This window comes from Ciona robusta, chromosome 7 (genome assembly GCF_009617815.1).
Source record: "Ciona robusta chromosome 7, ASM961781v2".
Lineage (NCBI taxonomy): Eukaryota > Metazoa > Chordata > Ascidiacea > Phlebobranchia > Cionidae > Ciona > Ciona robusta.
The window spans coordinates 4,179,153-4,204,105 of NC_143241.1; the positions used below are offsets into that span (position 1 = coordinate 4,179,153).

At 34.2% G+C, this 24,953-nt stretch overlaps 1 protein-coding gene across 1 annotated transcript; it reads right to left on the minus strand.

Annotated features, from left to right (window-relative positions):
- Positions 1 to 65: 65 nt before the first annotated feature.
- Positions 66 to 24,787, minus strand: LOC149733949 (uncharacterized). The gene is made up of 39 exons (XM_089880693.1): positions 24,610 to 24,787; positions 24,401 to 24,427; positions 21,931 to 22,037; positions 21,742 to 21,850; positions 21,391 to 21,567; positions 20,220 to 20,267; positions 18,041 to 18,157; positions 17,844 to 17,939; positions 17,590 to 17,787; positions 15,011 to 15,207; positions 14,378 to 14,579; positions 13,094 to 13,255; positions 12,797 to 12,991; positions 11,058 to 11,128; positions 10,442 to 10,589; positions 10,260 to 10,366; positions 9,241 to 9,349; positions 8,913 to 9,092; positions 6,903 to 7,056; positions 6,652 to 6,734; positions 6,438 to 6,591; positions 6,073 to 6,155; positions 5,483 to 5,636; positions 5,266 to 5,348; positions 4,806 to 4,959; positions 3,920 to 4,002; positions 3,601 to 3,754; positions 3,002 to 3,084; positions 2,755 to 2,908; positions 2,007 to 2,089; positions 1,775 to 1,928; positions 1,615 to 1,697; positions 1,386 to 1,539; positions 1,243 to 1,325; positions 940 to 1,093; positions 801 to 883; positions 559 to 712; positions 290 to 372; positions 66 to 223 (listed from the first exon to the last, which is right to left on the minus strand). The coding sequence occupies exons 1-39, from the start codon at positions 24,647 to 24,649 to the stop codon at positions 66 to 68; spliced, it is 4,818 nt and encodes a 1,605-aa protein (XP_089736819.1). The 5' UTR covers positions 24,650 to 24,787.
- Positions 24,788 to 24,953: the final 166 nt, after the last annotated feature.

Below are 24,953 nucleotides of genomic sequence, written 5' to 3' on the forward strand. Positions count from 1 at the left end.
TCCATGTTTGCTCTTACATCTCTGTATAATTTGAGTGTTAATATAATGAACCTAAAATAACAAAATTACCTTAAATCCAAGTTTTTTAACGAATTCAATTCAGCAGTTGTCAGATCACCAGGATATTTAAGACCTTTGACTTTGCAACCCACTTCTTCCCAGATTGTGATGAGACAATTAATGGAGTGAGGTCCGTTATATGAATCACAATTCTCAGGAAAAGCTAAAAATATTACAGTCCACCACTAATTAAGGTTGCTTTAAATAATACGTTATAGCATGTACACACCTAGGCCATAACATTGTGCTCCTTTATCTTTATCACCACCATCAGCTTCTGCTCGAGTAGTCTCAAAGTTATTAGCTACATCGCTAAAATTTAAAATACCCGATTTTAGACATATCACTACACATACAATGTCTATTTATACTGAGTAAAGTGAATATTTATAGTTGTATTATCTTGAAATTTACAAATCCATATATGCAAATTCAAAGCCATATTTTAAACTTATTGACAGTTAAGTAAGTTTCATATTAACAATAGAAATTTCTCACTCTAAACTTAGCGAATCCAGAGCTTGTTTTTCACTTGGTTTTAGTTTAATTGGAGCTTTTGTGCCTTCACCTAAACAACCCTTTGATTCCCAGATAGTAGTAAGGCATTCCACACTGTGTGGTCCACTATGAGAGTCACAATTTTGGGGAAATACTGCGAAGGAGTTTTATTAAAATAAATACAATTGGTATAATAATGTTCGTGATTGTGAGATTTCCACATCTAAACTCAACTAACTTACCTAAACCGTAACAGTTCAACTGATGATCAGCATTTCCACCATCAGCTGCAGATTTAACATCTTCCATATTTTTTTGTAAAGATCTAAAGTATGAAGTTAAAATGTAAGAAGTACAGCAATGGTTTGCATTACCACTCACTTTAAATCCATGCTTTTCAAAGCATCGGCATCTGCAATTGTAAGGTTGTTGGGATAGCTATAACCGTTGACTTTGCAACCCACTTCTTCCCAGATTGTTACAAGACATTCAATAGAGTGAGGTCCATAAAAAGTAGCACAGTTTTCTGGGAAAACTTTAAAGAAACAACATTTTAATAATATAATTTAATACAGAAACTATGCTTGCTTACAACAAACAAAATCCAGGTGAAACAAACAACTAGCAACAATTCCAGAGTATTGTTTTCTAGCTGGTATTGTATAATCTTAAATAAATGTTTACCTCCCCCATAACATTCTTCTCCCTTGATAACATTTCCTCCATCAGCTTCACTTTTTATTGTTTCTATGTGATCACCTAATTCACTATTACAAATAATATTATTATTAAAATTTGTTTAGCTTAAACATAAAAAGTTAACTTACTCAACGTTCATTAAATCCAAAATTTCTTTCTCAGCTGCATTTAGTTTAACTGGAGCTTTTGTTCCTTCACTCAAACAACCTTTTGATTCCCAGATACTGTTAAGGCATTCCACACTGTGTGGTCCATAGTATGCATCACAATTTGTTGGTACAACTGAAAACAGTGACAATAACATTACGTTTATTCTTATCATCAGAAATCAGTATTGTAACAAAAAAAAAACATTACCTATTCCATAACAATTCAACTGTTGATCATCATTTCCATCATCAGCTGCTGATTTCACACCTTCCATGTTTTCTCTTACAGCTCTGTATTTAAATACAATGGTTTATTAATATTAAAGAAAACCCAATTGTATACATGTGTCTTAAATTTACCACATTACCTCAAATCCATGCTTTTCAAAGCATCCAATTCTGTAGCTGGGAGAGAGCCAGGATATTTAAGACCCTTAACCTTGCAATCCACTTCTTCCCATATTGTGATAAGACAGTTAATGGAGTGAGGTCCATGATATGAATTACAATTTTCAGGATAAGCTAAAAATAAAATACAACCATTAGCCCATTAAAACTACTATAAATTGAACATTAAAAATTAATAAAAAAAATACAAACCCAGTCCATAACATTCCAATACTTTATCTGCATCACCACCATCAGCTTCAACTTTAACAGTTTCAAAATTATTTTCAACTTCTCTGCAAATATAAACTTGTTAGAAGTTGATAATTCCTGAAAGGTAATTTCAATAACAAATATTATCCATTTGGTAAAGATTAAAAGATACAAGAGAGCCAAGTTCTAATGAGTAAGTACATATTAATCTAATTAATATTAATATTTTTTTACTACAATTGTCGACTAATTTAATCAAAAACAAACCAAAAATAACCAACAAAGCGATTTTCAAAAGCCATTGATGGTTGTGGAGCAGTAAGTACAATACATATATGCATCATAACTCATGAAGACTTATGATGTAAGAATATGTGTAAATACAATTTGTACAACTCCTGCATGTGTTGACTTGTAAACTTACACTAGTTAATTCAGATACGAAAACAATGGGCACTATGAGTAATTCAAGACAAGCTGTGATTTGATACAGACACATTCGCTGTTTTAGCGATTCGGTACTCTTCAAAGAGAACAAGAGAAAGTTCACAGCAAACAAAAAAAAAATAGAAAAAAAGGTATGCTTAATAGTATCATTATCAATTAATTGCTTTCCTTTATTTCACTTTAAATATTTTTCTTATTCACATGCCAATGTTCGAGCGTCCAAAAAGCAAAGGGTCGCAAAGTTCCTATTAAAAATATTTAACAAATAAAATGACTTAAAAATATAATAAACGTAACGCACTCTAAATTCATTAAATCCAATGCATCTCTTTCATTAACCGCTAGTTTAACTGGAGCTTTTGTTCCTTCACTTAAACAACCTTTCGACTCCCAGATGCCTGTGAGGCATTCCACACTGTGTGGTCCATTAAAAGATGTACAGCTGCCCTCGAACACTGTAATAATGATACATAAAGGGTTTGTAAGAAAGCAATTAAGAAGAGTAGAATTACTCCAAGTAATGTTAATTGAAATACACTCAGACTCACCTACACCATAGCAATTAGTTTGCTGAGTTGCATCTCCACCATCAGCTGCTGTTTTAACAGCCTGTCGATTCGCAATCAACATCCTTGATAAATATTTGTAATGATATTTATTGGGATTTTGGTAATGCAATAGTGTAGAGAAAATTTGAACAGTAAGGCAATGAAAATTATTTTGTATGTATAAATAAATGAATGCAACTTACTTTATCTTAAACGACAGTCATTATAACATGGTTGTTCATACTTTATCGGTAAATGACAGTCATTATAACATGGTTGTTCATACACTTTGTGCCAGTTAACAAGTTACCACATCGTTTTTTTTGTGGAGTGATTACTTTTTTAGTATTTTTTCATTTTTTATGTGTGGCTGATTATTTAGAGAAGCCATTACTGAGCACTGGGTTTAAGCAATTGTCGTTAAGGGTTTTGCCAAAGGACACATATGCGCAAAGAGGTAGCACCAAAGAGCCTTGAACCCATCACCTCTGGGTTACACGCAAGCGTGTGTTCTGGCACCGGACATTTTACTTTTTTAAAGTACTTGTTTTTTCCAAACTAACTTTGTTTACAGTTTTCGTAAATCTTATTAAACTTACGGCAGCTCTAAGGTTTTTAAGGTATCTGCTTCAGCTGTGGATAGTTTAGGTGGATACTCCTCACCTCCATCCTTACAATCTACATGCTTCCAAACTCCAATGAGGCAATCTATTGTGTGTGGTCCACTGTGTGTTGTGCAGCCATCAGGAAACACTAACAGAATTGCGCAATCATTTATATAAAGCAACGGAAAAAAATGAGAAATATATTAGGTAAACTCGACGCAAATTTATATGGTTTATATGTTACCATCCATCTATTCACAGATTACTGAAAAATATTACGGTCAAATTTAAAGCAAATATAGTTATGAATTACCTGTACCAAAGCACTCTAACTGCCCATCCTTACCACCAGCATCAGCTAGCGCTTTTTTGTTGATAACATGATCATATACCTGACTACATATAAGAAAGAAAAGTGTGTTACTACGTTAGGTAACTTTAAACAGAAGGTTAAAAAATAAAAACTATTGCATGTATTATCTAAGAACACAATTTTTTTATGTGAGCAGTCAAAATCATTTGTTGGCAGTTTTCATTTGTGATATAAATTTAAAACATTAGCACACGTATGCACAAAACATTTTAGTGTTGCACAAAAAGTATAGTGGCAAATATATGTTACATTACAAACTAACAAACAAAACAAAAAGTAAGCATTTAGAAATTAACCAAATGTTGCTTTTTTTGTAACAAATGAAGCATTTTCTTATTAGTGAGCACTGCTTTAATGAATAAGCATGAATGTTACAACTTGTTTATTTTCATACACTTATACCTTAATTTCTTGATATATGGAAAGAGGTAAGGCATAAGCATAAATACGTAATAATGTTTTTATTTTTATTGGTGGTTAATATCCTCCGAACACATGCTACACGTACACCATATGAGGCTTCCTGTTTCATCTCTCATTTTTCTGCCCTAATGTCACACATTACACATTTAGCCTTGCATTTAATGTTGAAGGCAAATTTTGGTTATACTGCTTTGGGTCCCACCAGTCGTGTTTTAATTACTTGTTAATTATGCGGTTTTTAATCTGAAAAGTCCTTTAAACCTCATAAACATATAATTTGCTAAGATTTCCGTCAAGATATGTGCGGCTTAAGAATTGAGATGTGCAGAAACTAACAACACATAAGAATAAAAACAACATAAGTCATTGTTCTACAAAAAACAGATTAAATAACAGTTCTTACTTGAGGTTGTATGCAGCCAGTACATTTTGTTCAGAGGTTGGCAATTTAACAGGAGCATGTGTTCCATCATTTTTACAACCTTTCAAGTTCCAGATAGTTGTAAGACAATCCACACTATGAGGTCCATTATATGTGAGGCAGTTTTCCGGAAACGCTAAAATGTTTGAAGTTAGAAGTGAATAAACAAAGCTACTGCTGTTTAGTGACTAATTCAATAAGTGTCCAGCAAAAATTGAAGAGTTAATTTACAGAGTAGATAAAAACAACATCATATTAATGGTAGTGTGACCATCCACTAAAATCCGTTCCAAATTTACTAAATTGCAAAAATGTTTTTCTAGCGAAAACTAATAAAACCTCTGTTTTTTTCTACAAAATTCGTTAAAATTTTTAATTTTTTTATGAAAATTTAAAACAATCTAGACTAATGCTGAAATAGGTTACATAGCAGTACACCAACCTGACCCATAGCAATTTAACTGATTTTGTTCTCCTCCTTGATCTGCCATGTCTTTTGACACCCTCATAGCAGCTTCCATTTCCCTGTTTAAAAGTTACACCCAATTATTAAAATAATATAAGCATTTTTGCAAAAGTAAGCACAGCTATTTACTTGTTCGCAAAAACGTTTACTATTATGACAACAAAAAATGCAATATATCCTTAAAAATACTCACACCAAGGTCATGTCAACAAGTGGCTCAAGCTCGAACTCATCAAGCTTAGGTGGATATTTCTCCCCATCGACTGTGCAACCCACTTTATCCCACATACTTATAAGGCACTCCATGGCATGAGGGCCATAGTATGTTGCACAGTTTTCATGGTATTCTGTGGTTTATTATTAGCTTTATATCAAATGCTTATATTTGTACTGCAAATATGGTATAAACTTATTTAGTTAACCTGTTTACATAGATTTAAATTCAATCAGAATCTGGAAGACGCAACACGCTACACATTTGATAGGTTATTTTCGGATTGTGTCATTAAGGAATTGTTAATTCTGTGATTATTTTTTGCTATCTAAATAGCACATTATAATTTGTAACAAAGAAAATATGCATTGACTTCGATTCGACGAATCAAATGGTTTAACTAGGGCAAACATTATCTTAATTTATTCTTGTCAATAATTTGTTTTTCTTTTTTTTTAAAAAGTACTTTTTTGTAAAAAAATAATACAATATTATTATGCATGTATGTTAATTGACAAACATAGTTTGACTACAAATAAAAAAAAATAATTTTTGCATTAAACACAGACCAATTCCAAAGCATTCCGTTTGTTTCTGACTATTCCCTGAATCTGCCTCTGTTCTGTATTCAAGCATATGCTGATCTAAAGCCCTATAAAACAAAATTTTATTTTACAATCTTTTTTTTATCCAGCATTTTAAAAAATAAAATAAAATAAACATCACTTTTGGTGCAATACCAAAAATATAGCAATGGTAGGCTTATAGAAAAAGTACTTTTTTTTAGAGAACACAAACAACAGTACTGGTTGAAAAAATATTTTAGTAAAAAAAGTTATAAATATGTGGGAATAAGTTTAAATATATCAACTAGACGTTTATCAATGTTTTTCTTTTGTTGACTGTGTGTAATTTATTGGTGGTAAAAACTTACTTTAAGTTTAAAGCATCCAGGGAATTTCTTTCACTTGGATTTAGTTTCGAGGGAGCTTTGGTACCTTTGTTCAAACAACCTCGGATATTCCATATTGAATTGAGACACTCAATTGAGTAAGGACCATAAAAGCTCAAACAATTGTCAGGAAAGTCTATAAAAAAATTAAACCTGTTTTAAAGAAAATTTTAAATTACTGAATTTTAATATTTACCAATTCCATAACAGTTAAGTTGTTCAGGTTTTGAACCCGTATCCGCTGATGTTTTTGTTGATTTCATGTCAGTTTCAAGTGATCTGCAATTTAAAAAGATCAAAAACAAACTTAAACCAACCTCGCATTACTTTAAACCTCAAAAAAAATTGTTTTAATTTTGGTTTATATATGGGAGGCCATGCTACCCTAACACCCCGTAACTTTGCGTCTATGTATAAGCCAAGGTAAACAAGTTGACATTTTTTTACGTTAGGGCAGTGTTCTTCATTGTGCTCAGGATTGCAGATGATTGTTTCTCAGGATATTTATCACCGACTTCAACACATCCAACCCTTTTCCACAAGTTGTTCAAGCATTCCACGGTATGTCTGCCATTTAATGTTGTGCAACCATCAGGGTAGTCTGTGAATTTGAGCAACAACTTATCTAATATCTATTAAGCAATAAATGATTACAAATTAACAGTAGTATAATTGTAAGAGATACATAGCTCTAATCAACGGTACTTTGGGTTTTACTTAACACTTTCGGCGCCGCATTAATTTGAACAATCAGACACTGGGTGACGCGAGAATTTTGGATTTTATTAAATTTTTAATGAGCTATGAATTACAATTGAAAGTTGTGAATTATACAACAGTAAGCAACAGGAAATCAAAGAAACAGCCACATATCAATGTTTCCCGTTTGTGTAGACGTGAAACATTACTACCAATGTATCCATATTTCAATATTGGTCAGAGCCGGAAGAAGTATTGGACAAAACAAAACCTCACAACATCATAATTGTAATGATCAGGCACTAAATCATTGAAGTTTAAACCATTACTCTTAATTATTTCAGCAGCAGCAGTAACGAAAACATTGTAAAATAGTAATATTAGTAGATTGGGCAAAAAAATACGTAATCTTAAAGCATATGTTCACATTTAGTCTTAATGCACCCTAAATCAAGCGTACGTATATATACGTGGTTTACTATTAGCTTAAACAGGACACAGCACTTGTAACAATGAAAAAACGGTAAAACGTATATATACATGTGTTGGCACCAAAGACCATTGTTACTAAAACGTATGTCAATGGAGCCAAAATGTTAACAATAAAAAATGTCTATATCTACACGTTTATACATTTGGTCTATTTTTTTTGTTAAAGTTTTTGAACATTTTTTAACATATGAAGATGTTGACTTGAGATTTTATAACCAGTATTGCAAATTTGCTCTTTTGTAGCCTATAGGTTTATGGGGTCGAAACCATTCTGGATAATATGTAGATGTAATATTGAGTTTAACCTTTGATGGCATGTGGTCAATGGCGGTGCATCGCCTTTTATCGGCACTCGGCCAACATTGATTGACAGTTCTCGGCTTGTAGAAAACGCCAAAATAAAATCTTACCATTACAAACAATGCTTGATTTGCACCGGTTATACAATCTCGGTTGTTTCACCACAGAATTAAGCTAAATAAAGTCATAGAATATACTGAACAGTCCCTTTATCAGCTTACCTACGCAGCACCATGCGTCAAGATCAGTTGTATTATTGCTTTGGGGTGTTTATCTATAACTGCTTTGCACGTGTAGCAATTGTGACATTATCTCATACAATCGAATATCAAAAAATTTAATTGCGGTCGTCTTTGCACCCACTCTTACTACACACGCGGTGAGTAGATTTAACTTGATTACGACCTAATGATTTTTACCGAGGTATAGAAAGTTAGGCAGTATCACAACAAGAACAAGGAACGTAATTCTATAGTGTTTTTTACATTTATGATGCAGCTAATAACGAACCCGTCAATGAACATTATGACGCAATTAACCACGTATAAATTGTTGTTGCGTCGCAAAATAAGCTTCACCGTCGTAACCCAATAACATGACAACGTACGTGGTAATTTAAACCATAATAAAAGTTGTAAAAGCTGCTTTAGATGTGAGAATATACTGTACTGGAACAGATTTTACAGTTAGAAGGAATAAGATATTTTTAAAAGTATCTCTCTTGATCATACCAATTAATAAGAATTGCTAATTATTTAAACCTCTATTTTATTTCTAAGAATAATGAATATATATACACACATGTATATTAATATATTATAGTTTCGTTTTATTCAAGAAATCTATGAGAGGATGTGATAATTGAGAAATCAGATGTGTATATATATGACAAAAAAATTTTGACGAAAAGGGTACATCAGGTAACTAACATGCCAAACGATACAAAATATCCACACCAAAACTTACTTGTCATGCAAACAAATGTGAAAGCATCAGTGCAAGATTCTTCAGTCCAATATGCATTTCCATCAGCACCAGCAGCTACACAGTCTCTTGCTGAGACTGAACCACTTCTAGTTGGTGACCAGTTGGTGTAGTGGCCACCAGGTTGATCATGTGGCTCACCATTTGACCATATAAAAGATCCTTTACAAAAATAAACATTACAAAAATGTGATGAGAATGACAATAGTGGAGATAATAAATACTATTTTCAGTTTACCATTGCAAGTTATCTTAAAGTTACTTTAAAAGAATTGGTACCTGTAATACATAACTGCCAGATTTAAGTTACCTTCAGTTGCAATGTCATCAAGTCCAATCCACCATTTTTCAACCCCAGTAATTTTTAATGAATCCTCCACCTTTTTACGAAATACTTCTGCTACCTCTGAAGTTATAAGCTGAAAAATTATGTGGGATTTTAATAAAAAAGTATGTAAAATATAAATTAAAGAATTACCACATATGCTGTACACAGCGGTGTAAAAAGTGCCTATTCTCGATGCCGCCGGCATCGGCCGGATTTATTAAAAACTGCCGGCGTGGGAATCCGGAATTTATTTACTTCGCCGGCTGCGTAACATTTCGTTTTGTGTTAAGGTATGCGTAAGTTACCTATTCATGCAGTTCTGACGTAACAAACAGCTTTATATTATCATAAATCCGGCATTTATGCGGAGACAACGGCAATTGTGACGGTATTTGATTGCGCCAAAATAGGGATTGTGACTAATGTAATACGTAACAATACGAACAAATATTTGAACTCGTGTTACGGAATATAAAACACAACAATCTTATAAAGCACTATTAAATTCCCGGTAATTATTATTACAAAGAAAAATTTGTTGAAGGTAGAAACATGGAGTTTTTTACCTGTAGTTGATAATCGCCGATTCGTTTTATAGTTTTATTAAAGTAGCAATCCTAGTAGAGTATTCCTTGCTTAAACTAGCGTCTGTTATTACTTTCAATGTTGACCGGACACAGTTTATCGCGCGTAGTATAAATGACACTATGCTGTATTTATTAGAAAAGCTCAGTAGCAAAACTTTAATTTTACGGCTAAATGTTTAGTCCTGAGACACTTACGTGTGTGTTACACAGGAAATTCGTCGCGGCAATCAGACTTTGATCGGGAAAAGACGAAACATGATTGACACGTTTTTAATTAAATTCTTACTCTACGAAGAACCGCGGGAAAAATTGTTGGCTTGTTTTATTTTTTACATGCCTGGCTGTACATACAGCTAAATTTCAACAGAATTAAACAAAGCATAAAAACATGTAACATTATGGCATAATATTTACAGATGGCAAGATTTCCATATTGTCTGCACACGTGCTCTTTGCATCTGCATGAGTTTGTTTATTCACATGGAATTTGAACTTTGGTGTCAAACCAAGGTCTAACAACTCTGTGATGAAAAACAAATAAATCTACATTTAATTGCTCAATGTAAATTACAGAGGTTCCTTTTTAAATGTTTTACCTGTACCAGTACATAGCTCATGGAATACACCAACTTCTGTGTCAGTGGATTTGGCGTAGATTTCTTCAGTTAGAACACTCATCTTCTTGAGAGTAAGTGAGGAAAATGCTGTCAGAGAATCAGCAGAAAGGCTTGCTGTACAACCCGCCTGTGTTTTAGTATAGTTAATATGCTTTGAAAAAAACTTGTGCTAATGTGCTAAGCCAAACCGAGCTTAAAAGCTGGTGCTCAAGCCTCTCTTTTTTGACGCTTATGACTGGTCAGCATAACTTTCTGTTTAGTTATACATGGGCCTATCAAATTACAGCTCATCTCGAATAACAGCAGAGACCATTGTTTCCGCATTTGATCTTTGATTAAAGGCAGAACATTTTGAAAGTTTTTTATATTAAAATAATAAAACTGCTTTAGGGTAAACTGCAGCAAACTCTAATACTCAAGCTATACGTTAAAGCGCGAAGAGTCACAATTAGACACGTCCCTAGAAATTGAAAACTATTTAAGATAAATATATAGCAATATAGATAGCTTACAGAAAATATGGGAATATTCAACAAATTAAAACATAAAGTAAGTGTTGTTGGTGCCACAAGCAGTTGTGCAAAATTTTAATTACCTGAACAAAATAATGTTCCACACAGCTCTGAACAAGTGGAGGGTTGTAGGTTGGACATTGTGAAGGCAACACTATAATTTATTACATAATAAGATGTAAACAAGTGAACCAACAAAACAATACTTAAGCAAAAAATATATAAACTAATAGGGATGTGCCGAGCCGAGCCCAAACTCAAAAGCTCCTGCGAGAGCGTCTTCGTTTTTGGCGATCGGCTGAAATCTGGGACGAGTGCCGAGCCTCATATGCTATTGCTATAATGTTGCACGCGAGAGCGAAAAATACTGAAAATGAAAAAAAAGTGAAGTTATTAAGAAGAGATAATAAGAATAGTCAGCTTAGCATTCTCTTTAACTATTTTTCGTTCGTTGTAAATTTGCTTTCTCGCAAGTAACGAATCGCAACGTCGGTGAAATTGCCCGTATCGAATTACAGCCGGTGTCAAATTACACGCACGCGCAATGTTCCTGTATCTGATTTTAAATCAAAAGCTAATAACTCTTAAACTTTTTTATATTGAAATAAATAAACTGCTGCAACCATGGGGGCTGTTTTGTTGTAATGACAGACCCCATTTCTGCAAACACTCATGCAGACAGAAAGTGCTAAAACAGGCGTTGCATTTAATATTACATTTTTTCGCTAGGAATTGGAACATGTTTCATTTAATTGTTACGTCACTTGTCCTATAACAACATAACTATAAATTATGACATTCCATAAAATAACAATCGGGAAGAATGTTCCCACTTCCAACCAACCACAAGATCGAAACCGTGTATGAGCGTCACATTTTTACGCTCTGCGCCAAATATAGGAAGACACATGTGGTAGCATACGTTCTACACCTAACAAACGAAGCAATCGTTGTGAACTTATTGTCGTGAAAAATGACGTAATGACACTCCGGTTCTCGTGCAGTGCCATCAAACAATGTTTTTTGGCCTCTGTCCAAGCTCGACCGGGACGATACTTAGTAATATCATATTACAATCTCTGTTGGTTCCAAATTACTGATAGCGTCGCTATTTGCTCTTGTATTTGCATCAATTAAAGTTTACATAATCTCGATTTACCTGCATTCAAACTAATCATCAGAAACAAAATTTATACACAAACTACAGACCGTATGAAAACGAATAAAACACGTTTGTTTTATAACAATTTCGTTTGTAATGTAACAATCGTAATGGTTTATTAAAGTTATTCTGACGTAAATAATCGTTAGATTATCCCAATGGACATGCCTAAAACTTACACCCATGTTTCATTTATTAAAAAGACATTTCTAATTTAGTATAAATATTGTAATATTAGTCCCAAGTTACAGCCTAAAGTAGAATAGATATATTGGTGTGCGAGACCAATATCTAAAGCGTTTATATCACTGCAGAGATAACGTTGGTTTTTACTTGTATGACAGACCCTTTTTTAACACGCTATCTGCACCACTGGCTGCAAAAGTTATAAATACTTTTCAATTAAATAATTTTTATTGGAAATTACGGAACGAGACGTCTTTTTAACCGCAAACCACGTGCTCTGTAACATTTAAATTAGCGACGCTTTTCGACTGAATAGGAACGCATTCTTGTACGCCTTTCTCCTTAATGACATCATAGATGCTCGGGCTCGTGCCGAGCTTTTTGTTGAAGCTCGGCGCTCGGCAAACCGGAGATTTTACAACTTCAGCACCTCCCTATAAACTAAGATCAAGAAATTTTTCCAAGCACACTTACCAGATTCACAGACAAAAGGCTTCTTTTTACCACACCACTCATCTACCCAATACTCATTGGTAATATCCGAAAAATCTGCTTTACCAACATCAGTTAAATCAAGTCGCATAGCACCACAGTTTTCCACACACCATTTATTATCAGGTTGAGCATGTTCAGATCCACCAAGATACCAACGTTCAAATGGGAATGGACCTGTGTGTGTAGAAAGCAATTTATTACTTACCTGTCTTGATAAAAAGTGCATCTAACTAAGGACAACGTTGATAAATTTATTAATGGGATTTAAACATTTACCTTTTTCACAAAATACATGCTGTTTCATGTAAGAGCCGCAATCAACCCAGCCTCGTAGATGGTAAAAACAACCATAAGCTTCTTCCATACCAACACTTCCAGGAGGATCGGGGCCGCCCCATATTACATTGTTAGGATCAGGATGAATCCAAAATTGTGGTACTATAACAAAAATATTGAAACAAATAGATCAATCTATTCAAATTCCATTTTTTACAATTGCACGGGAACACTTTACCCAATTGCAGCTGCTAACAACAAAAATTGGTATTTGTATAAGTATAACAAATGTATTTTATTTATTGTGTGCTATTTAATTCCTGAAATATGATATTGTTTAATTTGTTTTAGGGATGGGCGGAATCGAATCCAAATACTCGGCATTATTCGTTGTATTATTATACATCCGATCGAATCCGAACACTTTCTGTTGTGTGCAAATTACCATACACACACACACACACTAGTAAATGTTACAATCAACTATTACGCAGGTTTTACATAACAGTTTGTAACCGATCTCAGTTTAAACTAATTTTTGTTAGGTATTTACTCTAGGGATCGTTTGTTAGGAATTTACACTAGGAAAGTAACAAATCACAGCGCCTGCGAATTGCTCAGTGCCTGGTGTTTTATGGTATGATTTCGCAATTAAAAGCGACAAAAAAAATGTAAAACTATTTTATTTAAATATTACAAAATCTTCTGTAACAATTATAAATAAATTTAGTTTGTTTAAAAAACGTTTACATTAATTCTGCATTCTGCAACACTAACTCGTCATCTTGTGCAGCCTCTTTGATCGTGAACCAGGTGCGATTTTGATTACGGGAGGCTTTAGACTAAAACCGAACGTGCTTTATGTAGATGTAATATCGAGTTTTTCAACCAGCATTGACTGACAGAATTTTAGTTAATTTCTCGACACGTAAAAAACGATACGATAGAAGGTTATCAATAGAAAGGACTCTTGCACAGGTTTTACAGTTTCATTTGTTTTACCACAGTGAATTAGGTTAAATGACATCACCGAATATTGTACGGTAGATATTCAGATTCGGCTTTGAATCTTAGCCCATCCCTAATATGTTTATAAAATATGTTGCGTACTCTTTGTTTACTTTACTCATTAGCTGCCTGTTAAAGTAGTAAATTTAGTTAAAAACTAATTAAAAATTTACGTTCTCGTTTAAATGTGTTAAACCAAATGTGGGGTATTTCGATTTGATACGTCCGTGGTATATCGATGAAAATTACATTTACAATGATTCTTTAAGAACTTACGTGCGAGTTGCTCTTCTGTTGGTAGTGGAAAATTATGATTATGATACCACTGACGTTGCATAAATATTTGAGTGCCATCAGACCACTGAAATGATCTCAAATCTTCGTTAGTTCGGGCAAAATCCAACCACATTCCACTGGGATCGTAGTATCCAGGATAATCATTCTCTTCTTTTGCCGCTAACCACATTGGTGCATATACCTTTAAAATAAAAACTATTAGTATGACACAGCACCAGATAACACATAAATGTTACAGAGGGTTCAGTGTCACAAAGCTCCATAAATATTCAACATCAAGATAAGACTAGAGGTTATATAAGTGGAGAAAATACTCAAAAATAGTATTTTTTATATTGACAGAAATTCACTTTATCATGTTTCAACTACTAATATGCATTACTTGAATATACAAATTTTTATTGTAACAGTTAGCACAGTAATACCTTTTACATTTCCTTTTTGACTTAATGCAACTAACTACAGTCATTTTAACTACAGTCATTTTATGTCTATTCTATGATTTGCAGCCTTTGAAACAAATGTAAACAAATAACATACATTTAATATCTAATAGAAAATAATGTCTCACATTCAAGCTGTAAGTTCATAATAAAACTAAACTTAACTTACCTTTAACAACGCGATAAGTCGATCATGCTCACTTTTATGCAGTAAATAGGGAAAGTGTGAACCTGTGAGTGCACAAAGATCTATGGCTTCCTGGCGGTTGTACCAAGGCTCAGTGTTAAAATAGAAAAAATGCCAACGCTCCGTTGGAGTGGTAAAGTTATACGTATACAATGGAAGTTCTCCACCTACAGTCATGTCTACGACAAAACATTAAAGCTTTACACTTAAGAAGAGTATCAATTTAAAACGTTGTGATGATAACAAAAGTAATAAAACTTTTCATTCCACAATACAGTTGTACAAAATATTTGGAGAATTTAAATTAAAACACAAAGGAGTAAATATATAGGGTGATATACGCATAGGCGCCGTTTTATATGGTGCAGAAGAGGTTGGCCTACTCTGGATGGTATGCAGACCGTGCAGCACCTGCTGCATATAACTGCATTTTTTATTAAAACCCGATTAAAATAAAAAAGAACTAGTCATTTTAAACTCGTAAATAACTAAAAAACTATATATTCCAACTTATTTAGTTGTTACACCAACGGTTAGTGTAACAATTATCATTTTTCATAATGTTTTATTTTCCCCAACAACTCATAATGCTTTGTTACGACATAGTGGCAATTCACACGTTAATTATTTGCGTTATAATAGCATTTGATACATTGATTATTGGCGCCATAATACCATTTGGCACGTTGATTATCAACAATCCAGGAGAAAGCAAACTAAAAATAGCTTTTACTAAGGTCATAGCGGCGATAGCGCCATTATAAATACAAGTACGAAATAGCACACAAATTGGTCTGTATTAAACGCATGCAACCACTGCCATTATAAATACAAGTACGAAATAGCACACAAATTGGTCTGTATTAAACGCATGCAACCACTGTCGTCGATTCCCAGGGGGGGTTTACGGTACCTGTATTATTGCGTAACAACGCATTATCACGATCAATGCAAAAGCGAAATAAAATAACCGTTCGGTTCACGTTTGCGTCGTACTTAAGCCTTATATTTACCATGTTTTTATTGCTAAGTAGACTGTTTGTTATGTAACAGTAGGGATTCACACGTGGATTTATTGCATCATAATAGCAATTGTTTGACCTGGCAATTGATTGCGAAATAATAGCAATTCACACGTTGATATTTTGTGTCATAATAGGCATTTACATGTTTATCATTTAGCATGTAGGAGGTTTAAAAACAGGCTGAATGTTTGCATTTTTAAGTAAACCTTAACGTGTAAACCTTTTGTAGTTTAGCCTTCACGTGCATAGGAATTTAGCCTTCATGCGTCGTGTTTAACCTTCACGTGTGTCGTAGTTTAGCCTTCATGCGTCGTGTTTTAGCCTTCACATTCGTCGTAGTTTAGCCTTCACGTGCGTCGTAGTTTAGCCTTCACGTGTGTCGTAGTTTAGCCTTCATGCCTCGTGTTTAACCTTCACGTGTGTCGTAGTTTAGCCTTCATGCGTCGTTTTTTAGCCTTTACATTCGTCGTAGTTTAGCCTTCACGTGCGTCGTAGTTTAGCCTTCACGTGTGTGGTAGTTTAGCCTTCATGTGCGTCGTAGTTTAGCCTTCACGTGCGTCTAGTGTAGCCTTCACGTGCGTGGTAGTTTAACCCTCACGTGTGTCGTGTTTTAGCCTTTACGTGCCTCGTAATTTAGCCTTCACGTGCGTGGTAGTTTATCCATCACGTGCGTCGTAGTTTAGCCTTCACGTGCCTCGTAGTTTAGCCTTCACGTGCATCCTAGTTAAGCATACACTGACATTTATTTCGCTCCCCTAAGATTGGTTTACAACGTGAAAAAATCGACGCCTATGCATGCAACCATTAACTTTTCTATTAAGCATTTTGCGGAGGACCGTTGGACATAATTGACCACTTTAACAGACAGCTGCAGACATAGGTGCTTGCTACATATTTTAGAACAAGCTTTATGAAAAGAGTAAAACGACATGCTGCTCACAAAACTAGAACGACAATAAATGTAACGGTTGACAAGCAAAGCCTATATTGCAAAATGCTTAAAAATGATTTACAAACCGTTTTTTTTAATTTAAAAACCCCACAAACACGAGATTCGTATAAACATAAGATCTGCGTACGAATCAACAGCATTTTAAGTTTTCTGAGGTATCATTATTGTCAATATGCATAGTTACCGTATGATTTTGACAAACGATGAACGAGTTAGTGACTGCTTGATTTCGCCAGTAACAAAACCATATGGACATTAGACAGCAGGTTTGGGTAATTAGTAGTCGCCATTATTAACGCTGCATGTAATGTAAAGCATAATCATGTGTTGGCGTGAATGATATAAAATGGCGTATGTTGTATTTTCCTAATTTCTGTAAAACGATGACGTCATATTAAACGTGGCCTCTTCATCAATTTAAAAAAATCAGCGTTTATGCATATACCCACACATAACAGTGTGGTAATCACCTAGTTACTAGTATAAAGCCATATGACAAAGTTTGGTGAACCTAATATGAAATTCTGAATGTTGTTGTTAATAGAAATGATGTTAAAACAAACACAGAAGGAATTGTCCCTTACCTCCAAACTCTGGTGGCAAGTTAACAGATTCATAATCTGAAAATGCCCATTCATCTTTATCATAAGCGCTTTGTGCGTTAGTTTGAAGTAATCCAATCCATACTGTAGAGTCAAAAGCCAAGAGGTGCATTCGTGCTTTTGTGTAGATAAAATCATTCACAACCTTTGATTTTGGCATGGCTAAGCGGCCCCAGGTGTCTAAATATCTTCTTCATTAAATATATGCTTAACCAACATTTTAAGTTAAAAATTACCCTTGCAAAAATCTGAAGCCTCTGTATACCTTGCACTTTCTTTAAAGAAAAGATAAGTCTTACCATCCAATATTTCCTCATGTGTTGCTGTTATGCCTGAATTCATCAACATATTAGTTAAAAAATATAAATATCATTATCACCATAAGCCAAACAAATGTTTTTATTAATTATTTTCCTAACAAAATAAAAATTACCTGAAGACTCGTCACAGTTTCTGGAATCCTCCTTAAAAATAACATTGCACTTGCACACTTTGTTAATGCAATCTTGAAAAGCAGGGCAGCTGACAGGACAGTCAAGTGCTGGGATGTCTGAACATAAATTATGGTGAAGTAAAATATTTTTATTTTTTTAAATTGCATATCACGCCAGAGAAGTCGTGCAACTCTAATCTAAACAACATTTTTAAAGTGTGGTGATATCTGTTTAACACCAGATTCTTTAACAGTCAAATTTGATGTTATCTGCAGAGACGCAACCAGGGGACTCTTTTGTTGTCATGACAGCACCCCGTTTTTCACAAACACACACACAAACAACGATTCAAAGTGTAACAATGAGGGGGAATATGTCCACTGCCGAATCAACCACAATATCAAAACAATGTATATGAGTGTCACATTTTTAAGCTTTGCATGGACTTGAGAAATAAAAGAACATGCATGCGATCCCGAAAGGAGTGCATGCGATTCCAAAAGGGTCCAAAACATGACGTTATATTTAAATACTAGGCTATCAGTAGCCCATATAAGTATTGGCATATCGTTTACCACTCGCCCAAGACTCGACATTAATGCTTGTCCACTTGTCCCGGAGAACCAAAACATTTCATGGGAAAAGTGAATTTGGTTAGGCATTTGTCGGAAGGGACAAGTAGAGGAATAACATTCATATCGAATGCGGGCATTTTCGACAAATTCGTATGTTTAGGCTTCACAAACACGTCGAGTAAAGAAGTGTATAATGTCGCAACCCTTACGTTTTTATAAAATCGACACCACTGGCGAAACCAATATAAATATTTATTCTTTTCGTGCGCATGTTGTTCCGCATTACAATGAAAGTTCCGCAAAATCATAAATAATAATACATATTCTGTTTTTAACTTTATAAAACACAATTTCCACATGTTTCTAAATATGAAACATTGTTACGTTACAAGTAATATTGTTACGTAGATAATTGTTTTATTGCTTTACCCTTGCACTTTTTTAAAGGGCCTAAACACACCCCAAATGTACTTCGCTTTAATCGATAGAGTGTGTTTTTCTAATTCCAACGACACCTTACTTGTTTTAATCGGTTCTGTATAACCAAAGATATTCCAGCTCAAACACCGTGAAATTCAAAAAACTGATTTGAAAGTTGCGTGGCGAAAAAAATTGAGAAGTGTACTACCCACGTGACAAAATTGTTGAAGCGTGGCCGCTCTCATTCAGAAAGGCGAGAGGCAGTGTTTTCAGCGAAAAACGAGAGAACAAAAAAAAAAGCAAAAAAGCACAAAAAAACGCAGGTTTCGCTTTTACGAATGAATCAGTCACGTGACTAGTACGTTCCTATGTCACAATCACGGAGCTCGTAGTAAAAAAAAGATAGCGCTAGAGATCACTGTTTGAGGACGAATATCTCCGCCTATACTGGACCAATTTTAATAAGCAAAGTATTTTTGGAATCAATAAAACAGTCGCTTTATGAATTTACCATAAAAAATAAAAGTGACGTGGGGTGTGTTTAGGCCCTTTAAAAAAGATAATGTTTCATTATTTAGGTATTATGTAGCGCTATAACATATTCAAAGCTGGTTTGTGGCTCGTGCAAAGATTCTATAAATATGTTTTTATGACGAATATTAATATTCATAATTTTAAAAAAAATTCAACTAAATATATATTTTTTGATAGAAATGACATTTTAGTGACCTACAAACTTATGGCACTAGTAAAGTGTCAAACGTAACAGTTAACCCAAGAAACAGACAAAGCCCATAATGCCAAATGCATAAAAACGACCCACAAACACAAGATTTATATGAAAGTAAGAGCTACGTAGTGTTCAACAGCATCGATTGTTCACAAGTTACTATTATGGTTCGCATCTGCGTATCTTGCGATCATTGTCTACCGATAGGCGCAAATTAGTAACTGCTTAAAGTTTTAAAACGGTACAGAGGATTTTAAGAGGGCAGTCTGGACACATTGGACTGAAAGCCCAGTTTTAAGCACTGGTTGCGCCACTGGTAATCTGTGAGCAGATAAAATAATTTTTAAATAATACAGTCATACCAATCAGTTCTCAGCACCCAATATACATTTCTGTTTGAAAACCACACAAAAAATAAGCATGGTAAATTTAAGATTATTAAAAAGTACAAACCAGTTCTTGTGCCTGTTGGACCAATATTAGGCTGGTGTCGGCAGGTAGCTGAAAGGTAAAATTAATATGATAAAAATTACTGTTCGGCAAATAATAGAGATACGTTGTGATGAGCCCAAACTCATAATGCTCGTACCCCAGGACTGTAAAAGTTGTAAATCCGGACGGTGATTGTTTAATTTTATTGAAAATCCAGACTTATTATGTTTTAACGTGCGTCTGTCACCCAAGCTACCAAATCTTGTTATAAAGCGTATTACTAACCACGACACCACAGTCTAGTGCGGGCGCCTGTGCGATAGAAACAGTTGTTAAAGCTGCAATATGATGTTTTATGTTCGTCGCATGTTTGTAATTATCAGCTAACGAATTCGCTTGAGTAACAAACATTGCCGTGCTGCAATTTGGTCATTTTGCGCTTAATTGTAACGTCTTATTGCAACATAACTATTAACTATGACGTTTCATTACGTAACAATCGGGAGAAATGTGCCCACTGCCCAACGAACCACGAGATCAAAACATTGTGTATGAGTGTCACATTTTTACGCTCTGCGCCGGCATGGGAATTAAAGGAATACGCATGCGGTAGCATACAAATCAACACATAACATGCGTAGCAATCGTTGTTAATTTATTCTCGTGAAAAATGACGTAGTGAAACTCTGGTCCTCATGCGGTGCCAACAAACAATGTTTTTTGGCTTCTGTCCAAGCTCGGCCGGGAAGATACTTTGTAATAATATAGTCAAAATGAGTATAGTGGGTGTTAGAAAAATGCATTTTTTTAAATATTTGCACGTATTTTAATATAAATAGGATTTATTTCTATTGAAAAAATCGGGACGTTTTTCGACGATCCGGAGGGTGACATTATCACCGAAAAAGGGGTATTTTTACAATCCTGTCATACCCTAGCGTCTACAATTTACCGCAGCTCCTATTTTGCCATGCAGGCGAGTTTTATGTCTCCATTTTTAATGCTCGTCTTTTTATATAATGTTGCACTCAGAGCAAAAAAAAGAAAATGAAAAAAACTGAAGGTACTAAAAGATAACAGAACTAGTCAGCGTTGCTTTCTCTTTAATTATTCTTTGTTCGTTGTAAATTTGCTCTCTCACACTATATTATTAATCATCAATAAAAACATACAAACTTAACAGGAAATGCACCTTTTTGACAAATGAATGGTTTCCTTTCTGCACAGTTACTGGCTAACCACTGCCAAGAACTAGCTTTGTCAATTTTCACACAGTCTTTATTTTCATGTGATTGTGCTCCAACTGAAGAGTGGAAGTTAGTATAATCACCACTGCCTAAAGCCTCCCCTTTGTTCCATATAAATCGTCCTGTAAACAATGCAAAACATTTAGTTGGCCAAATACAATAGGAATAGACTTCTTGCAGCCATACAAATATAGTTTGGGTATTTTGCCACAGGTTATCTACAATTAGCAACTTAAGAGTATAATCAATTGCAAATAAGTTGTGATCAATAACTACAAAGAATGACAATTACATACCTTCGGTTATAGTATCATCCAATCCAATCCAAAAGGAAGAGTGAGCATTCAAAGTTGGGTTGCTTGTTATAGCATTGCTCAGTGCATTTTGTACTGATGCACTTGTTATCTAAAACATAATTATTGATAAAGGGGCTAAACAAAAATAGTTTAACGAGTAAAAAAAAACAATCACAGTAAGTTACCAACCGAGTAAAACAGTAGTCCATCTAAACCTCTGCAGTGATCTTCAGCGTCATTAAAGTTTTTAGAATCAGTGACCACTTCATACATTATTCCATTAACCAGCTCCATATCTGTAATTTAATAAACAAATTGGAAAATTTAAGTAAAGATAACTATTAACACAATAACAATTTATTCATAAAGTAGTACTTTTGGATTAAATAATGCAGCCTAGGGATGCACAAAGTAGTACTTTTGGATTAAATAATGCAGCCTAGGGATCCAGGTATCGCCATTAATCTGTTCGAATAATTTCACTAATATTTTAGATGTTAATCCTGTAATAACCTGTAGAAACGGTTTGGTACGGAGAGTGTTCGTACATTTTATAAGTCCGTTAATCAATGTACTTGCGCAACGAAGTCAGACGTAACAATTCGTACTATGACGTAACAATCATATAACTTCATTTTCGCCCCAAATAAAACGACCAGTCGACCACATTAATGAAATCTGTACTTTGTGAAAACTTTGCAGTATGGTTAAGAGAATCAACTAGGTGCATTCCCCGCAAACGTTAAAAAACAAACAATCAACGTATTTAAACATCTGTTGTGAATCGCCATTATGCCATAAATTATCAATGTGTAAATTGCTATTATGATGTATTAATTGCCAGATTCAAACAACTGCTATTATGATGCAATGAATGCACATGTGAATCCCTACTGCTGCTTGGTTGAGGAAAACATCGTATATAAATATAAAGCAAAGTTCGAAACGATTTAAGCCGTTTTTTTCTGTGATATTTCGTTCTAGAAACCGCGAATTTAGCAATGGCGCGTACGACATGGCTAACGTGACGTCCCTTGCTGGCCATCAGATTCGACCAGGTAACATTTCTCATTACCAAAAATCACCGAATCCCGGTGGTTTTAATTTCGTCCCATCCCTAATGCAGCCGTAGAATTAAACATTTAAACTTTTATATTTTCTGTAAGACTGCACTACGCTTTTTGTATTGCTTATTTAAATTCCTAATACATTTTTTAAATCTTAATCAATATAAACCTCTTAACCAAAAAAATCAAAAAATGCTAAAAAAATAAGTAGGGGTGCTCACAAAGTTATGTATGTGATAAGCCATAAGCAGTCATATGCAGTGTGTAAAACTGAACACCTATGTTAACAATTTTTCGCCTGCGGCTTCGATAAGCTACATATGTCATTACCCTGGGCGGTAAAGATCCAAAATAAAATTATTAATGCAAGACTATTTTAAAATTATTAATGCAGGTCCAAAATAAAATTATTAATGCAAGACTATATTAATGCAAGACTAAAATTATTAATGCAAGTTTTGTTTCATTACGGAGATATTGGGCCAAGGGATAGGACACTGCATTGTAGCCATCTCTCTTTGTTGGAGAAAAATTAAAAAAAGGCAAATAATGCGATTAGTCTGTCCAAAGTTAGGCAGATTTCTTTACATGGGACTATACGAAGAAGTAGGTACACCTTTTCCGCTGGGTGTCGGTAATTATTTAAATTAAAAAATACGTCAAAACGCACAAAACAACACTACAAAGTGTTAATAAGTGTAAAACTTTATTAAATAATAACAATACCTTTCTAAATACATAAAACACTAATAAGAACATCTTTCCCATATTAGGTCGGTTATAAACGATCTTTCGTTCAGTTTACTATCGGTGAATGTGTGGTGTAACAATTTGCACGCAGTCATTTACTCATTTTTGTTTCATTTTTACCGGGTTCGAGTCCCGCACAGTAAAATACATTTTTTTTTTTAATTTTTTTGTTTGATTAGCTTGAGTTAGGGGTTAGGGGTTAGGAATTGAGGGTTGGGGGTTATAAACCTTGAAGCTTACTGCTCCCCATAGAATAAAGAAACGTATTTGTCATCTCCTCCTAGCGGAAAAAAGTGTTTTTACTTCTTTGTATAGTCCTATGTGATTTCTTTTACCCTCAGACAGTAATAAAACCGCGAATATTTATAAATATGATTTAAATATTCGGTTCACTAATGGAAAAACATTTGAAGTGCTTGTATAGTGTTATGTGAAACTATGCCTATAATTTGTTTGTGCAAACTATTTAAAAAATTAAAATATATTTGTCTAAAATCCTTCCGCAGTTAGGGCAGTTGACGGTAGTCAGTAACATACCGCGGTCATGAAATATTAAATCATTAACCTTAGCAAGTCAGACGAACTACGGTGACGCAGTATGTTTTCACGCATTTTCAAAGGTAATTTTCGACAGGAACGGCCGACTTTTTCACAAGAAAAAAGAATTAGAAAGCAGGTAACAGTGAGACCTATTGTACATTTTGAAACCAAAGTTTAGGAGGCCACCACCAAATGTTTACTAGGAAAACTGGCTTCCTTTGAGTCAAGTATTCACAACAAAAGTACAAAAAAATCGCATTACACCCTGAAAATAAAATAGGATATAAATGTTATTTACTTACATCCATGGGCATATCGCGTTGTTGTACCTGCGGGAAAAAAATTAGTTTGATTATTACAACTCCCCGTTAAGCACAAGCACTATTCTATAGAAGAAAAATAAAAAATAAAATGAAACGTGTTTCTAAAAAGTAAAAAAAAAAAACTGTTTTTAAAAAGTAATAAAAACTGTTTCTAAAAAGTAATAAAATGGTATCTAGTAATTACTTACATAAACTAAACAATAACAGTGCGATTACTTTTGCAATCATTGCTCCATTTATTATTTGCCGAGCAACAAACTCCCACAGTAAAAAGTTAAAAACAGATTGCGGTATAACTGTATTCGGTCATTTACAAAATGGAGGGGTACAAACAATCAACCAATCAACGATCGGGATATTTTTAAATCTGCTGTCTGCGAAAGATCAGATAAGAGGAAGGTCGCTCAAATTAAAGTCATATTGACCCCTGCCTATTTTATTCATGCTTATATCTCAGTGTTTTTTTACAAAACTAAAATTAGTTTTATGAGACAAAATCAAACTGTACGAAATATTCAAGGTTGTTTTATGA

Coding starts and splice junctions, on each gene's coding strand:
- LOC149733949 (XM_089880693.1), bottom strand. CDS start 24,649: ATGATTGCAAAAGTAATCGCACTGTTATTGTTTAGTTTAT. Junction 17,788..17,843: donor GGCTTCAGATTTTTGCAAGG/GTAATTTTTAAC, acceptor GAAGATATTTAG/ACACCTGGGGCCGCTTAGCC. Junction 2,090..2,754: donor TTGGATTTAATGAATTTAGA/GTGCGTTACGTT, acceptor TTATATTTGCAG/AGAAGTTGAAAATAATTTTG.